This window comes from Taurulus bubalis (assembly GCF_910589615.1).
Source record: "Taurulus bubalis genome assembly, chromosome: 4".
NCBI lineage: Eukaryota > Metazoa > Chordata > Actinopteri > Perciformes > Cottidae > Taurulus > Taurulus bubalis.
This window is the reverse complement of record NC_136592.1, coordinates 4,206,039-4,225,461: the sequence shown is the minus strand read 5'-3', so window position 1 is coordinate 4,225,461 and position 19,423 is coordinate 4,206,039. Positions and strand designations below refer to the sequence as shown.

Genomic DNA, 19,423 nt, shown 5'->3' with positions numbered 1-19,423 from the left:
TGTTTGTTTGAATTAATTATTGCGTCCCTTTTCATTTGACTCACATAAATATAAATTAGATCAAAAGGAGGTGGATCCCTCGTCCCTCCGCGGCGCTAACAGCCCCACGAGGCAGCAGCCGTCCCTGGGAAGGCCCCGACTCCAACCGGGGAGAAGTTCCCAGACAAGGCAGCGGGAGAGAGGTGGGGGTAATGAGAAAAATGCTAATTTAGTGCTGGAGATATTGCACTTAGCCTCCCTGATGAGGAGGGATCAAGGGGATCAGGGGAGAGGCTAGCTCTGACTTTTGGAGGGCAAGGGAGAATACGGATCTCTGCAGAGAGCGGGGGAAGAAAGGCGGGAGAGGGAGAGGGAGGTCGTGAGGCGGCGGCGGAGGGAGGAGAGGAATGTAAAGGACGTGGCCTGGTAGTGTAGGGTAGCACAGCAGAAAAGGAGCGTGAAAAGAGATGAATAAAAAGAAAACTACATAATAAATCGCAACGCTACAGCAGGGAACCCTTAATTCAATTTTCCCTGCTGCTTTTTAGCATTATTTGATCAGTAGCTAAGCAAAGGGAAGGGGGTGTTCCACCGGCGTGCGACTGTCAAGAATTAGAAGGCTGTTTAAACATCAGCTAACGTTAGGATCAGAAACACGCCCTTCACTCCCTCCCCGCACCCCCCCCGACTAACACCTTGTGATCTCGGAGTATTAGCCGGGGTTTCTGTCGCATCCAGGGAAGTATCGTTAAAACCAGGGATGTTTTTGCACTTGTGTTCTGAGCTGAGTTACGGCTCTCAGTGGTAAACGGGCGGACGACAGCCGTACAGGCTCCACATCTGTGTCTCCATCACCCTCCTGATAGCGGCATCAACACTCACAGTCTCTGCAGTCCGGTGTACAGCTCCATGTCGACGTCTCTCAGAGTCTGCAGACCCGTCCAGTTCTCTATGTGTCTGCAAACAAGAGAGAGAGAGAGAACAGTAAATGAGTGGTCCCCGGAGGAAGGAAAACAAACCGGGAGATGTGACGGGGGAAAGTCAGTCCCGAGTTAGCTGCGTGTTGCCAGTGCTTTTTGGAATCCATATCCATTTAAATTGCAATTATTGGAACAGTTCTGACAGAGCGCTCTCTGCTGCCTTCTGATGGATTTAATTGCCAAGAGGCGGTTTCTGAGGGTGGGGGTAGGGAGGGGGGGGCAGACCAAATAAATACCGCAGATGACTCCCCAGGGCCAACTCCGTCCTGGCGCCTTCAAACTCGCTTCAGGACAAAGAGCGTTTGTAAGTTATTTGTTTGTTGTGGTTTTGGAAATGAAATGGGCAACACACACGCAGGAGGGCACACCGGTTTCAATTAAGCCGGTGGAAATGAGGAGATGTAGAAGGAGACACGGCAAAGGCTTCATGGCTTTGTTTTGGATGGGGGGGGAAATGTCATTAAAATGCTGAAGGGAACCTAATCCTGAATGTCAGATTTCAAATTAATACCACAAACAGAACCACCGGCGCTAAACATATTGATGTTTTTTTTACGTGACAGCAGACGTAGAGGCACATGAATCTGACTGCATGCAAATAGAAACACATGCCAATAATGTTGCTTATAAGCTGAGAGAATTCAATTGCACCATTCACACGTCACCGTTCAGTATCAGTTCTGCAATCAGATAGCGGTTTGTATTTCAAGACACCCGCAGGAGGATAACATTCCCGCGATAGTTTTTTGGCTCCAGCAGCACACATTTTGGCTCTTGTGGCGTTCGACGACGACGCAGTCTGTTAAATCGAGCCCTCCCTGCATCACCTGCTCTGGTGGGGAGGAGGATACAGGTCTGCCAAACAGAACCGGCGCTGCTGGAACCCGGCCGTGCATGACTTTATTGTTGGCTACTGGGTTGCCAATTATTATTTTTTTTTCTTCTTCTTCTTCTTCTTTTTAGGAGGGCTGGCCGGTGGGAGCAGTTAGCAGTAAGAGAACGCAAGTGATGTCGTTTCAGAGCGGTTTTTATTCCAGGAAATGAGTCTGAAAATGATGATTATATCCAGAAAACCAGCAGTTGGGGTCGTAATGTGAGCTGAGTCACAGGAAATTGAGTTTGGATTTGCCAAATGGTCTGGGTCAACCAACTCAAACAACTGCAGTTGAACACGTGGCTGAGACCGTTTTTTTTACATTGGGTTCATATTGAGCCCCAAAAATGGCCTCTGGACCGCTCTAGCATTGGGTATTTAGTTGTTTCATGGGGAATGAAAATATTGATCGCAATTTGTCCAAAATGTAATTTACACCTGTACTTCCATGTGGTCAAGCACTATCTGATTGCAATCAAATCCCCTGAAATGTATTTTAATGCCACGTGTAAAGGAGGTCTATATACACACACATGTGTTTCAGCCAGATCACAGATCTGATTGCAATCTGTTAACATGAAAATCAATGGCAGCTCTACTCCAGCAAAGAAAAAGAAAAATGTACATACATCTTAGCAAACTAACACAAACACATAGATGAATCGCTTTTATGAACTACAAGCGAGACAAATTGTCACATTGCCCTCTCTCACACACACACACACACACACACACACACACACACACACACACACACACACACACAGATCAGTCAATGGTCAAACTGATCAGGGATCAGTTTGATGCTTATGCTAACAGCTCAGAGGCACCACAGTTCAACATCTAACCTCAATGCGGCTACAGTCACATTTCAATCCGTCCTGAAAGCCTCGACGTCTTATGATTAGCTTTCTTTTTCTTTTCTTTTGTATCACATAGCTATCTGACACAGAGGTCCTGTGTGCACTCACAGGACCTCTGTGTTTCCCCAACTCAGAGGAGAATCCACACACTGGGGTCTCATCTTTCCGTAAATTTGGCAACATTGGCGAGTTTCTATTGATCGACAAGTTAAAGTCCAAATCATTTAGGGTATACTGTGTATAGTGTTGTGACATTTTGAGCATTTCCAGGAGGGCAAACCGCATTTATCTTGTGAATCCGTTGGGGAATCATCGATTCTGAAGACGACTTCAGAGGAGAAGTCAACCGTAATAAATATCCAGTCGATAAACTTGAACTCTCACTGCCTGGGTGAATGGACACGTGTTTAAAACATCCGAGGCTTTAAACGATTTACTTCCATATTATCAATCAAATGTTGGGTCAATTCTAGCAACACAGTTTCTCACCCATGTAAGTCATGTCAGACTCAAGTCAAATTAAAAGACAGCAATGACGGCAACAAGAGCTGACTGACTGAGAGCCTGAAAGCATGCAGCTTATGCAGACACCACAAAATGGCTGAATCCATGTCAATTATCCAATCAGGACTAAACACATGTTCGGCCGGCCTCTAAAGGATGTTGTACCTCAAACACAAGCATGTCAAATTAAAAGCACTCAACAAAACGTTTGCATATAAACAGAAGAAGAGCTGAGTAAAAAACAAGTTCATTGAAAAAGACTCCAATCAACTTCTTTCCATTTCCTTGTCATCAACTCTCTGTCCCAGATTGATGCATCTTGATCTTCGGGCCAAATAGGGGTGATATTTAACGAGTTTTTGGAGAATTCCTATTGATTTTTAATAAAAGGAGAGTTTTTGTTTTATATCAATCATGGAGTTCTCTGGAAATGCCACAAGCCTGGATGCTTTTTCACGGAGTTTCATCTGAAACTGCAGTAAGTATTCAACAGTGGCCTTGAAGCTTCGGCGCAGAACTTCTGCATTTCATTGGACCGCTAAAAAGTAGGCAGGCTTAGCATGTAGCATCTCTGTTGTCGCCAAGTTGACGATTGTTTGCTGGACGGATATTATGTCATAGTGGTTAAAATTGCTCGGAAGTAGCATAGGTGAGCACACGTGATATTTTGTTTTACAGGAGGAAGATTATTGATTTATCTTATCAAAATAGTAGTTTTTTCACAGGTGCACAATATCACACAATGGTCTAAAGTGGATTAAAAAGGCTTCTTTTTTTTTTTTTACTTCATCTCAACTTCAGTACTTTTCTTACAGATATAACGTAGTTGACAGGTGCCGTAGCAACAGCGTACTCAAACCACTTGAACGTGACACGTTTCTTTGAATCGTGTACTATGGAGGATTGCACGTGGCAAAACATGTTAGGAAAATGGGAACCATCTGAGCAGAATTCTATCATAATAAAAGAGCTCAGTGCACTGAACCTTGTTCAGATATTTGCAGTTGTTTGTCTCCACACTTGTTCCGGCTAACTCGATGCACTGTGACAGCTGACAGCTTCATAATGTTTCTGTCCTCGTTGGGAACGTTTCAACAGGAATTTGTCATCTCCAGTGATTAAATACACAAAAGCAATATGGGACATAATTCCAACAATATTGTATGCCCTCGTAAGATACTGATGCAATATTGCGATATTGGAAAGAAGAAAAAAAAGGTATAATTTATGTCAGCACAAAATGTTTTCATTTGCCGCGCCGCTTTATGCTCTGTGATCAAATTTAGCACCATCCCCATTTCCATCAAGCTGCCGTCAACAAACCGCAAGAGGAAGCGGGGAACAACCTCCCGGTGGACCCGAGCATCTTGTCTGCTCAGAGCGTCTGATTGTCCGCAGGACATTGCATATGCATGTGGATCAGGCTGCTGTGAAAAGATGGATATGAATAACAATAACAAAGATGCTTTGATTATACATGGGCATTCAATCCCTGTCCTGTAATTCCCACATCCTTTAAGCATCCACGAATAAAAATGGCACCAGAATGAAAGTCAACATCATTTGAAAAATAATGGAGAGGCTAAAGTGTTGCATCTCGGGCGTTGGAAGTCGACGCTCTCATCACGGCGCTCACAATGAGTGACGCGGTGCAGTAATTTTAAATCGCTGCTTTGTCAAAATGAATATTACAGAGATGAAAGAAGATGCAAGCAGTGGAGAAAAGGAGAACAAATGACCACACGATGAGAATGGAAGTCTGGGTCTCTTATTTCTGCCTCTTCTCTCTCGTCTGTCTTTAATTATTTGTTCTCTTCAAAGTATTTCAAAACAATTCTGTCTCCCAAAAGGACTTTCTTCTCAGAACAAATTGTACAGGCGGCTCTACCAGCTTGATCTCTAGCATACCAGCCTATGGAATTAAAGCCACCATCCATCTGCTTTAGAAAATGGCCTCCAACAAAGTACAATGTGAAGTGGGGGGCAGGGTGGCTGAGCGCTTGAGGAGAACACCCTGGAACCAAACAGCAACAGATTCCATCCCAGCAACAGCCATCTGTTGTGTTGAAGCGGCCCTGGGCAGCGAGCTGAACCCTCCCTACCTGCTATCGTGTTCTGGGCTCCTGTGAATATGTGCAACAGCAAAAAATTGGGGGGAAATGTTTTTACTGGCTTAATAGGTGAAAATAACAAATAACAGCACCAAGGCAGAATTCAAAAGAAGAGAAGGAAGCTGGATAGCTCTGGATTAAAAGCCAATGAGAAGCTCTGCTGTCGATCTATGGAAGTTTATATTAGTGACGAAACTATTGAGCGGGCACAGAACAAATCTGAGCAGTAATGTGCTTTCCAAAATTGAACATTTAGCAAAATGCTTTGAGGGAAATTGAGATCCCTCTGGGAAACAATTACCCAGTGTATATGTCTAGGGCTTTTATTGTGAAAGGTAAGAACGGGAAGAGTGGATCTGGTATGCGGGGCTTTTGTCAAGGTTAAAACATTTGTATTCAAGTTTTTTGTCTTGTGGACCCCAGGAGCCCCCGTGGTGTGGCACATTATAGTGTACGACTTGACTGTGTACATTTCACACAACGCTATGGGTTGATGCCTTTATTTGCAAAGTGAAGATTCAGAAAACTCTTCCTAGTTCAGAAAAACAAATTACGAAAGACTAAACTGTAATTTAAAAAAAAATAAGTGTAAAGTTATGGGCTGTAATTGCAAAACAATGAGATGAAAGACGCTGAAAAAGATTTGTAGAGCTGAGGGGAGACGCAAAGTCAGGTGACAAATCTCACTTTCTCTTACACATTTAATTAAATCCATTATTGATCTTAATAATTAATCAGTGCATCTTTTTTTATGTGCTGTGCGTTCCAATAGCAGTTTTGCCATTAAAGAGCTTCTCTTTTTTCGGAGCCCTTTAGCAAGGCACTTCCCTGTGTGAAAGAGGGGCCCTTCAAACCGATGTGACTTCAGTCTGTCACGATCAGATACCGGAGATCAGCCATGAAGATGTGGTGTGGCGTTGTGATCAACAGAATATGATTTTGATGCCACATTTTAACTGAACCGATCCCTCAGCGGAATGATGTGGTAATATAAAGGACGAGATATAGGCTCCCAGTAGCACAACAACAAAATCTCTTCTGTTTCTCGGTAATCTCCTCTGATTCCGCTCAATACCGCTGTCTGTTTGTGATTTACGACTTTGTTGCGATGATCTACAACGCTCGCACTGCTGCCTTAATGGGAAAATGTTTAATAAAATAGAATGTCTCTGGTGTGTTTCTGGGATATTGATCTACATTCTACCTCCCTCCGTTTCCAGAGCGGCAGTCTTCTACACTTCAGTGTGGGGATGAGCGGGTGAAGCAGCACTCCTCTAGATTAAAGCACACGCCTCACATCAATCAGATAACCTGCTTGTTTTGTTGTTGTTGTTGCTATTGTGTTTTTTTGCTTCACCCATAAGTGTTTTGCAAGCTGCATTGTAAAGACAGGGTCGCATTGAAAGGACACAGCGGAAGGAGCGCTGACGAAACTCAGAGGAGAGGAAGCTGTTTCCTTGAACATTTACCCGCAACGGGTCGGCTGGAACAGATCATCCCCCAGAATAACTCTCAGGGACATTTGGCATTCAAAGCTTGTAAATAGAAAGCGCGTATCACAATCGATGTGGTTTCTCACGGAGACAAACCTCCTGTTACCTCCAAATGCAAATGCAATCACACACCAAGGCAAACAGATGCACAGGCCTCATTCCTAAATGTACGGGCCGATGAAATGATACCCGCCTTCCATCTGTTGGTCAGAATCTCATTCATAAAACAGCATCCAGCAGGATTCATATACAAAGCCAACAGGGTACTTTTTCTTTCTTTTTTCGGAGCGGGTTGCCGGAGCCCCGCCCTGCTTCGTGCTGATAGAGCGACACTGAAGAGCTCTACTGCCTTGCAAGAGCAGTCAAACAGCAGGTGCTGTGTACATGAAGGATGAAGAGGAAAAAGGAATCGGTAGCTTGGCTTTCAGTCTTAGTTCCTCCCTGGGTTGCTCACAAGACATAAGCATGAGCATGCACGCCCAGTTGCTCTTCCTTTGATGAATAAAGTTTGGAGTTATATATTTTTTGAAGTGGTTCGGTGTTCCTGTTGGCAGACGGAAGCATCACGGAGACATATGACGCACTGCTCCTCTCCGCCGCGCTTTTACTGGAAAAATATGAAAACCGGGCAAATTGTGACAATTTGTCTCAATTACATTAACAGCAGAGCTGGAGAATATGATATCGATGTTAAAGTGACAGGCAGAATTGACCAAATTACAGCTTTATTAAAAACGATTCCCCGAGATGGATTCAGCGCTGAGGAGTCCAATTTTTTTTTTTTCACCCAGCAACCGCATCTGAAAATCCATGGGGACAGATAGATGGGAGAGAGAGATGGAGAGAGAGATGGAGAGAGAGATGGAGAGGGAGAGAGAGTACAGTTCAGGACGAAGAGAAAAAAGCTGGAATGATATTTCAATTGATTGTTTTAGTTATCGGAGCCACGGCCCGAAATATGGACCGATCAACCAAATAGTTGCTTCTACTAAGTGCTGATCTCAGTGGACATCATTTGGGCTAAAACACAGAGCAGCCATTTTTAACAGCACTACAAAGCCTGTGTGGGTAGTTCCTGTATATCCATGATGGCCACCAACTCGCTCTCCCTTGCTTTTAGTACCCTTAAGTGTTCGCCTGTCAGCAACAATCACACGCTTTCATCCGAGGTGCTCGGCAGGTGCGGGCCGTGGCGATGGCGGTGAAGTTGAGGTAATTTAGCAGCGACGCGAAGATGAACGGATTCGTCATCTTCAGTTCGGCTGACCTTTGAACCGGAGGCTGTGACGTCCTGCGTGCAGCGTCTGCGTTGCGTTCGGTTTCGAGCTTCTTGTTGTGCGCCTCCATTTAAAATAAAGAATTTATGAGAGTAAAAGATGCTACATTCAAACGCACCCTTACTCTAGCCCTTGTTTTCCAACTTTTTTTTTATTGAACCTCTATTCTTTGGCATTGTTGTGTGGTTTCTTTGTCATTTTTTTCTAATCTAAAATCAGTATAAAAGAGAACCATATTCTATTCCTGATTCTAATAATAATATTCTAGTAATAGTGTTGTCCCTGGTTATTAGCTCAAGTTGTGTAGCCACAAGATCCACACACACACACAATGTTTGACCACTCATTTTGTGAAGAGGGATTTGCATATTTTAGCCTTATGACTGTGTGTGTGTGTGTGTGTGTGTGTGTGTGTGTGTGTGTGTGTGTGTGTGTGTGTGTGTGTGTGTGAATATAATGAGCTACGAAACCTAGATACTTAATGATTCATATTAAAGTCTCTGGTGATTGAATTATTCTATGTGCAGCTCTTTACCATTCTGTTCACTTCCTGCTCCAGAGCCATCAGCTCAGAGTGTTGTTGTTGTTTGTACCGTCCCACGGCTGCTCCCGGACTGTTCTGTGTCACCGGTTGGCCGATCCGGCCCCGGGTGGGAAACTACCTAAGCCTCTGAGTGTCACTGTTCGCTAGAGGCTCAGCCAATCCGCAGCAGACATTTGGCAGAGCTAAACGTCACGGGAGCATCGGCCCGTGCTCTGAAAGGTATCAACACTTCACACATGACTAAGCTCATGTCTTTCTGCCCAAAATGAAAATGACTATAATTAGTGCGCCATTTTGCCAAGTGTCATCAGGCTATGATCCACCCGGGATTCGGGAGTTGCTCGGCAGCGGCTCCGAAGGCGATGGATCTGCACATCAACGGATGTCCCTTCGTAGCTCCGTCTGTGCCGCGCAACAAGCCGAGTACGTCAACACCGTCAACCCACGGTCATCGTTACCGTTAAAATGCCCTGAATGCATTTAGGAATCAGTCAGCTTTGGAATGAATGGCAACCAATGATTTAAAGCAGCAATGATTGATTTTTATCAAACTCAGCGTTGAGATAATTGTCTCTTAAGCTGGCATTAGTAAAATATTGATAGGTGCAGCTTTAAGCTAACAACCATTTCTCACAAATCGTATATGAGGCAATGTACAATTCCGCCATTAAGCATTTCAGTTTTAATCATTTTGGAATTGATTGGGGAAATTTAAGGTGTTCCAACGATTTTGCTGCATTTGAGTCCAAACTTAAGTTAGTGAATGAGCAAAACACTGAGAACAAATAAAATGTAAGGTGAGACAGGGAACATTAAGAAGATCCCGATGCTTGTAATTACCGGTCTAGATTAAGACTGACTATGAGAACCTGTATGAGGAAGCTCCTCCCACTCAACCCTGAGCGTGGTTCCCGAGGCTTTCTGCTTCCGACAGCAGTTCTACCTCAACCCTTGTTAGAGCTCCACTGTCCTGCTGAGCATGATCATGTTTAATCAAATAAGTGATCCTAGAGCATTGGATCTCTGCCAGACAGGCCATATACTGCATGCAAATGTGGGAGCACGGAGATATGGAGTTTACTTAAAGTATATCCCATCTGGAGACATGGATAATTATTGGAATGAGTCGGCTCTCCTTCAAACTTGGCAATTCTCCTCACACACAAGACACAATCTCATGCTATATATATATATATATATATATATATATATATATATATATATATATATATATATATATATATATATATATATATAAATATATATATATATATATATATATATATATAAATATATATATATATATATATATATATATATATATATATAAATGGTTATATTTCTGGTAATAAGGTGGAAGGCATTACCAGAGGCAGTGAGGAGATGCAGAACAGGATAGGACCAGATAGGAAAAGATGTTTATGAAGTGCCATTTATTTTTATTTTATTGTTAATCAGTGTGCTATATCAGGAAATAGGAATGGATAGGAGAGATTTAGAATAAAGAATAGGCTATATGGGGTTCTTTCTTAAGATAAGATACATGGTAGGGCAGAGGATTCAATAGGATAGAATAAATAGGCTTTGGCTGTAATAGGAAAGGATATTATATATAATTGAATCTATAGGATAGGATATAAGATATCACACGATACAATAGGACACAATAGGGCAGGTAAAATAACATGTAGTAGGACAGAAGAGATCTGTATGTTCCAAACGTAAACTAGACCGGTGCACTCGGCTACGTTATCACTAGCGCCTCCTAGCGGCCGGTCAAGAGGAGTGAGGGAGGAGACTGCAGGCAGTCAGTGGCCGAATAAAACAGACTATTCAAGGCGTTTTGAGGAAAGAGTGAGTCACCGCAACCAAAGAAGGTCCTTGAGCGTGCATTCATAACTGGCAACCCAAAATATTATGCAGTTTGCAGCAGCTTAGCAGTGGAAAGACACAGAGGTGCACACTCACTCACTCACTCACTCACTCAGGAACCAAGCGCCCACACACGCAAACGATCGCAGGTTCTTCCTGCCGTAGATTAAAATAATAATAATAATAATAATGAGAGACAGTTTCTCATGGTGTGAGTCATGGGATCTGACCATTTGAACGACCCCCGGCAGATGTATATCGAGTGCAACTGTCCCCCACAGCTGCCTCCTCTTTATGACTCAGCCACTTATCGGCACTCCATCTTCATGTCAACAAGACACCGCGTCCCACGCCCGACCACCTTCCTGATGAAGTGGCTTTGAAAAACAATCCTGCTGGTTATCTTATCTTTCGTGTCAAAACCATCCAGCGCTGTACCATGCAGAGGAGGGAAGGGAAGTAAAAGGAGACGCCGAACGAGAAAGGAGAGAGAAAGTTAGAGGTGAGGAGAACGGGGGATTGGAAGTAGAGAGAGAGAGAGAGAGAGAGAGAGACATATTGTGCAAGTGAGCTGCATTTAAGGGGCTTTGATTACAGATTACGATGCCATCTGTTGCAAACGGTGGTCATACTGTACATGACAGGCGGCATATTTGATACGGGATGCGGCCGCCTCCTGCCGCGGCTCCTGTTCGTCCTGGGCAACGCGGAATAAACCGAAGGCCGGCGGTCCACTGTGGGGTAAAGTCAAGTCCTGGCAGGGGACCGAGGAGCTCGGTTTACAGCGAGAGGAGTGGATTAAATGTTCCGCTCACGTCCTTCATGGAGCTAGTCTCCTCCAATTTCAGGATTTGATAAATCATCAGCTGAGGGGCATCTCTCCTAGAGAATTCAATTAGGTAAGAAAGGGGAAGGGGATCACAGCGATATTAGAGGGCTGATCGGAGAGCTCCTCGGCCCTCCCGGTAATGAACCGCTCCGTTCCTCCACCGTGACGAGATTGATTTGACTAGCCGAGCTCAGGGTTCATCCTCTTTTTAAAGGGCTGTCATTGTGGAGAGGAGAAGTTTGGGGAAAACATTTCTTTCAAGAAATGATTTGAAATCTGAGTGGCGGTTGGGAATCGAGCGGCCGGGGAGCGAAGCGTCCGTACGCACCAGACACCTGCCAGCATGCCGAGATGACTTGTGATCTTTTCAAACGCGGATAGACGGATTCCTTTTGGACCGATCGATGATTGTTCTCGGTAGTTCCCTCCGATGATCAGTCAAATGTTCTCTAGATGGCCCGGCTCTGATTGCTGTCTGTGCGAAAGGAATGCATTCATGAATACGACAACTGCTTTTTACTTTTGGAAAACGTTCTCTCTCGTCGCTAGCCGACTCTTTTGTGTCTCGGTGGCATTGATGTCGTAACGTATGCATCCTGCCGGTGTCCACGTTCTCCATCTGAAGCTGCGATCACTTCGCAGTCCTGAAAGTGAGCCTCAAGGATGTACCTTATCGTGCGAGTAGAACAAGTATAATTAGTTTTAATAGCATCTGATAAGAGTCTCTATTATGAAAATTCGTGACAATTATCATCATGAGAAATTCTGATACATCCCCATCCGCTTCCCCAGCTGCTTCAGCAAAGACGTCACGTTCAGAGCTGCCATATTTGCAGCCACAAATTTAAGCCACTGTCGTTTCTCCTAAATGCTTCACTGTGCAGCTCAAACAAAGCATTCTTCTCCTGACGAAAGTCCCATTTTTATATGTTTTGGACATTTCTTATACAGAGAAGCGATGAACAGCCTCTCGGCTTCCTCCTCCAGACAGCCCCACCAGCTGAGGGAAAGTAATTACTGGGATTAGGTTGAGATACACTCTGCTGCACTCCATCGCAGCATTCTGGTCAGATAGAAGTTTTCTTCCAGTTTACAGTAAAACAAAATTAAACCTGACATTTAAAGATCTGTTAATCTTTCATTTCTCCATCTGGCAGTTCTTTATCATGCATTTTGTATTTTCCATCGCCCTTTGCTGTCTAGATTCTCTGACCTTTGACCTCTTTGTAACTGGATTGTGATGCTACGATTGCTTTACCGCGGTTTATTTTAAAAACTCACTGTGCACCCCCTGCTTTTGCAGCCGAAACGTATCCTTGTATCTCCAAGGAGTATAACAGATTTATTAAAACATCATAATTATTTGTTATTGAAAGCTGAGCAAGAAAATGAATTGGACTTCCTTATGCAGAGTGGTACGAAGTCAGACAACATCAGGGCACGCTCGCAGCAACAAGACTGAGACGGAATCTGGCGGTAAAGCTATCATTAAATGTAAATTTCAGCAATTTGAAGACAGCCTGATATTTAAAGGTTCGCGGAGGATGAGAGTGCTTTACTTCTCAGAACACACACCAGTTTATATCTCCTCGCTCAGCCGGGTTTGTTTCTTTAAACCGTGGGGCAGGAGAACACCCCAACATTCACTGATTACACACTGACACACTGATGATTATAGCACCGGTCGGCTGCAAAGCTTTGCAATAAAAATGCTTAAAAGTGGTGAGAAGCTGAATATTCGTCTGCATTTCAGGTGCACCAATGACAACATCTCCTGCAGGTGCAGACTGGACATCTGGTGCAACGGGAGCTTTTTTTCCCCCCCGTCAGACATACTGACCAACAGATGCAGGAAATATGAGTAATGATGCAATAAAATGTGTTATTCTGCATGTCAGTGGCGGTAGTCTAGCTCAGCAAAGGTACGCGTGATCTCCAACCACATCGGCAGACAGAAACTTGGATATTATATTCAGTGACAACGCTTTTTAAATTCTCTCTACAATCTCCGTTCATGACGAATCAACCGTTAATTGCAGGCCAGTGACCCATCCACCCGACCCGAAGAGCATGGGGACACTTCAACCACGTAATAATTTGATATATGGGTATAAATATGAAGCCGGATATTTACTTGAAGCAGATAAAGAACACAGCTTTTGAAATTGATACACAGCGAGGCGACATAGCTTCAGAGCCACAGGGACAAACAGAGTTGTTTTCCTGTGAATACCAGAAACCAGGCTTGAGGGAAATCAAAGCAAAAGGTTAAGCTGAATCATGTGTGTGGCACTTCTCCACCTGAGTCCTCCTGCTAATTAGAGCTCGGGAGAAATTAGCATTTCCATGTTGACGAAAGGACTCTGACAGGAGGAATTTACACACACAGCAAAGGAACCAAGGCTCACAGCTGGAATTGGATTCAGCGGCGCTGATATTTAGCTAGGTGTCAAAATAACAGAATGTTTTTTTTTTCCAAGAACACAGACACTGGTTAACAGGGTTGACAGTGAGTGAAGGTGTACCGTTTTGGGAAGTAAAACACACCGAGGTGTACAATGAAGAGCAAAAAAAGAAGAAGAAAAAAAACACTGTTATGTCCTCGAAACAAAGGATTAAAGTCTTTGTGTGTGTTCAAGGTTTCATTTATTTCAGATTTTACCTCAGAGAGGCCATCATTAGGATTTTTGCCAAGCTGAATAGAGAAAGGAGTACGTTTTAAGTAGACTTCAATTGTCGGTGAATAACACTTGATATAACAACTCGTGTTCTTCAACACAATTATATTAATTTCATCAAGCTGTGTTTTAACTCCAACCGCTCCGCCAGTCCCACTTCTCATGTACTTCTAGTACTATGAAAAGGCACATGGATATGAAAATGTAATGTGTACTTTCTCAGCTTGTTATTTTTGGTCATTGTGGTCATTTTCAAAAAGAATGCACGGCTGTAATCCCAATCCAGGTACAATGCAGAGCAGAGTATACAAGCAGGGGCTTTAAAACATGGTGTCTTCCTGCCTTCAAAGCAGTCTGGCGGTCCAACAATGTAATAAACTCCTGAGGACTTTGCTTCTAAAATCATTGCAATAGTCAAACAAGAAAAAAGTGGTCAATTTGGTTGAAAGGAATAGTTTGATGTTTGGGAAATTTGCCTTCTTATCGAAGGTGAGAGGAGAAAATTGAGAGACGTCGAGCCTGGAGTCAATTAGCTTAGCTTAAAGCACACAATCTGGAAGCAGGAGGGAAACAGGAAGCGTGGCTCGCTCAACAAAACGTTTCACAATGAACCAAAGAGCACAAAGCGTGTTCATTTGTTTGAGTGGCTGTTTTTTTTGCCACACCAGGCTAGCTCCCCCACCCCCTGTTTCCAATCGTTAAGCAAAGCTAGCGGCTATTAGTAGTAGCTTCATACCATAGAGACGCAGGAGGGCTGCATCATTCGTATTTGACAATAATTCAAATTTTGACGTCTTAATTCACATCAACATGCTTTCACATATCCGGCTTTATTTAGTTGGGATTTTTGTGGGCAACCAATGTGATATATCTCTTGGAACTGTCTCAACAATGTCTTACATTTTACTTTGGTAGGCCTACATGAGCTGGTGCAGCACTAGTAATAATTAAAAAAGATGGACGACAGAGTAGATGCAGTTGACACCGTTAGTTTGGCAGAAGAATCCTTTTTATCACAACACAATGCAAAAGGAATAAAACGCTACACCTCTACAATTCCTTCTCTGCAGGCAAATCAATAAACATCTACTTTCTGCAGGTTTAGTGAAACGAGAACAGGGAAGTCTTGGAAGGTTCTTGTTAAATTCCTCTCAAATTTGTCTTCTTGTGTTCTGACTGAGATGCGGTATGCAATGACATCAAGGCCCCACATACTAAGACTCTCACATAAGTCTACAGTGTCAACCAATTACCTCCAGAAGGAAATATGGAACTGGGGAGAGACGCAGCTCAAGGTTGTTGAATATTTGATTGTTTGCTATTTTTCTCCATGCTTCCATTTAAGTGACAGCCTCTCTCAGGAAAACGCTCACACATTCTCTCTGTCTCACATACCCACTCAGTAGTCTATCAAAACAACGGTCCATGAGTGACTCCAAAGGCGGCCAGACAGTGCAACCTCAAGACACATCTCATCAGTCTACCTCATGACATAAAGCCTTGGCAGTTGGCTGTCACCTCTCTGTGCATGTTTTACAAGTGCTACTGCACATCTCATGATAAACTGAGACATGTGTGTGGATTACTGAATCAGTAATCCGGGGGCCCCTGATGCCCCTGAACATTTCTCGTTGGACAGTCAATCCAATGACCACAAACAGAAAGCAAAATGACAGCATAGAGGTGAAAAATGATTACAAAGAAATGCAAAATGATGACAAAGAGACGCAAAATAAAAACATAGGGACGCAAAATGACAACATAGGGATGAAAAATTACTACAAAGAGACGCAAAATGATGACAATGAGACACAAAACAACTACAGAGACAAATAAACGACCCCTACGAGATGTAGAACAACTTAAAGAAAGACACAAAACAACTTTAGACAGCAATGTAGTCATTTTTTTGTATGAATATCAATCTGGGTGTCTTGCTCGTATCTAGAAGGCGTGGTGCTGGTGGCCCTTTAACATGTCAGTACCAGGGGCCCATTGTTTCAGAATCCATCTGAACGCACCTATTTTATATTTACTATGTTAAAAGTGGAATTAAGGCTTAAGGGTTAAGGCTCAAAAACAATTCACTTCAGCCGCTCAGGAAATCTGCCCACTACTGAGCATTCAGTCCCTCACACTCCTACTGTGTCCTTTCTGAAATAACCAGAGGGGAACAGGTTGATCTTTCCAGTAACAATAAACACATTAGTGATGCTTGACAGGTGATGGCTTCCTCTGGAAATAAGAAGCCTCTCCAGGTCACGGTGTCAAATGTGGACAGCTGCCGCCACAAGTCACTTCCCATGGCTGACATGCCAGTCAGCTTTTCAATCATAGTCTTTTAAAAGAAGAGAACCCGATTCCACACGGAGGCTAATTTAGCCGAAGCACCGGATTAGTTTAACTACCAAAGGTGCCACTCTGACCAGTAATATATGCACTCATGGTTGTTGTTGTTGTTGTTGTTGTTGTTGTTGTTTAGCCCCGTTGACTCGGTTGACATTGACTCAGATAATGTGGCGACCTCATGTGAATAATGAATTACAAACTAAATGTATGAAGCGCATGAAATATGGGATGATGAAATGTGCTGAAATCTCCCGTGTCCTGATTCTGGCTGTATGAGGTCAAGACGTTTGTATCTTCGTGATTTAGCATTGTGAAATTCTTCACAGAAGTTATTTCAAGGTCATTGTTTGTATTGTCATCAATATTAGTTTCTTTAAAGAAAGATCATGAATGGTAAAAACAAATTAAAATAGTTTAGTTTAAACCACATTAGTAACTTTTACTGGGATGTTTTACTTGACAACAATCTTAGCTGTTAATACAAACGCTGCAAGTCCTCGAATTGTATTCTCGCAAAAATCTCAAAGGTAATTATTTTTAACAATTCCGACACGTCTTCATGTTGAAGCCTCTGCTTTCACAGCCTCCTTCATCCCTAAAGAACATCTGAGTCATAGCAGCAGCTGCAACAATGTGTCCATTCAGCTTCATAAACAATGCTCACTCCCAATTCACTTTATCATTTTTGGATGCAACTGAATGACTGTAATTCCCAGTTTGCAAACCCAAACATTAAATCAAGCGGCAATAAAAAAAATACCCCCTTCCGTAATTTTTTTACTATTTTTAGTAACATTTCACCAAAGTGGGCCGAGAACCAGAGTCAAACAAAAGAACTCAAATCAGACTAAAGTTTTTGTGGAGAAGGGAAGTTAGCTGTACCTCATGTGCCTAAAATGTCTAATGCAGCAATAATACCAAGAAAGGAGACATCTTGAAACAAGACACCTTCATTTCGCCAGCATAGACAGTCAATACTTCAACAAACAGAAAGATTAAGGAAAAGCAGGATGAATGCATGATGTCACATGTGCATGCGTTATGTCCTTGACAACCTAATGTATACACTAGTTTAAAAAAAAGTATATTTAACCAATTACCCTATGTGATTTTTCATGATTTTTAAAGCAACAGTTAGACAGGAAATGCGGCTATTCCCTTTCTTGGCGGGAGTTAGACGAGAAGATTGATACCACACACATGTGTTTTCTAAATATATAGAAACAGCGGGTTAGCGTAGCTTAGCATAAAGACTAAAGGGGGGGCAACAGCTAGCCTGGCTCTGTCTGAAGATTAACAAAACCCATCCACCAGCCCTCAATTTACATGGTATTCTGTTTCCAGTCTTTATGCTGCTGACAGTAGCATCACATTTAAACGGATACAAGAGCGATATCGATGTTCTCATCTTACTCTCGGTAAGAGGCGAATTAGCTAATTTAGTAGATCTAGATGGACTGCAACACAGCAACACAAAAGAGCAGATTTTGCATTCATCCATAGCTTGAGGCTGTTGGCCTGTATAGGCTTATGTCTCTTATTAAATATATAAGGCATGTCATTTGACATATAGGATGTGCATATGTGTGGGTACGGTAGGGTGGGGTGTGCATGAGAGTCATGATTTTATGAAGTTGGTGAACCACCGGTCTTATGTGGAGTCCAAATTTGTTGGAGTGGTGTATGAGAAATAAAGGCTAACTTCAAGGAGAGGGCATATATCAGCAGCAAGAGAGGCTGATGTCAGGTACTTCTTCTTAAAAAGATTAGTTTCTCAGCCCGTGAAGGAAGACGGACTGGGATATTCTGACTGGGGTAGCAAGGTCATTGCACCAGCCAGGGAGCCAGTATAGGAAGGAGAGTTGGGTCCCAGTGGACCATTTACTTTTAATGTGTTCTCATCTGCCTCCACACAAAGCTGTCTGTGTCTTCAAAAACCCTCCCGGTGCTCTTGACTGCTGCCACCGAGACTCCTCGGCTCACTGAGAATGATGGGTGAGTAAGGCTGAATGGCCTGCCAGCTCCATAATGTTTTGATGTAGTGCAATACGCACCAATAGTCTACACAATGAAGCAAATACAGATATCAAAGCATCTGAGGCAATCAATAAATAGAGGCTGCTCAGGGACAATATATATATATATAGTTCTACTTTCTGGGAAATATGAAGGTGCTTTGTGCTGCGAGGCTTTATTCTGTCCTCACCGCTGATGATGTTGGCGGTTGCATCTAAACAGCCAGGATTGTAGAGCCATTCATTCATTCTGAGTGTTTACGGCCCGAACATCAGCTCACATATTGCATCAAAGGGATCTCACTCATTCGTACGGATGGGAAGCTGATGGACGGATGAGGGCAGGAGAGGGCAGCTCACTGCGGGTAATGCTGCGCTCTGCCTTGTCGAAAACACAGAAAGGCCAAAGACGCAAAGCAACTACGTTTCAAGAGGGTTGTTTCTGGTTAACCAACACGCCATGGCCATGGAAATGATTAATCTAACAAGAAAAGGAATACGAATAATCTGGGGCAAAAATGAGATAAGCTCCATCCCTAAATTGATCCTGAAGAGAAGCCATGCGGGTTCACACCGACACATGTTGAAGTGAGATTTTGCTGCAGGCAATTACGCACAATAGAGGAGGTCGGAAGCACAAAAATGAACATTTTCTTTCTGAGGCAATTTGGCCTTCAAATAATAAGCGTTTACTTATTCACAAAAAGAGAAGAGAGAGATCGCCGTGGAAATAGCATCCATCAACATGCGCGCCGCGTAGGAGAACATGGACGAGGCCCAGCGGGAACGAAGGGAGCTGCATTATTCACACGGCTCTGCCAGTCAGCGCTGACATGGAGGACAGTGGGGTGACTCCTCCTACTTGATAATACATGAAGACTGATGTTTTTTGTTTTTTTTTAGACACAAAACATCCCGGACGAATAATAAGCAGGGGCTTTATTAGGGGCCCGGGTAGAGCGAGGAGGAGAAAGAGGAGGAGGAGGAGGATGAGGAGGAGGAGGAGACGCGGTGATGTCTGATGGGAGTCGGCGCGCGGTGATGGACACCATGGA

At 43.3% G+C, this 19,423-nt stretch overlaps 1 protein-coding gene across 1 annotated transcript in view; it reads right to left on the bottom strand.

Annotated features, from left to right (window-relative positions):
* The window catches only part of ntrk3b (neurotrophic tyrosine kinase, receptor, type 3b), a gene marked incomplete at both ends in the record, with an annotated part of 152,045 nt that overhangs the window by 124,537 nt on the left and 8,085 nt on the right, over positions 1–19,423 (bottom strand). The window contains one exon of the mRNA XM_079217063.1: positions 862–936. Within this exon, the coding sequence (XP_079073189.1) occupies positions 862–936 (75 nt within the window). The remainder of the gene's footprint in view (positions 1–861; positions 937–19,423) is intronic.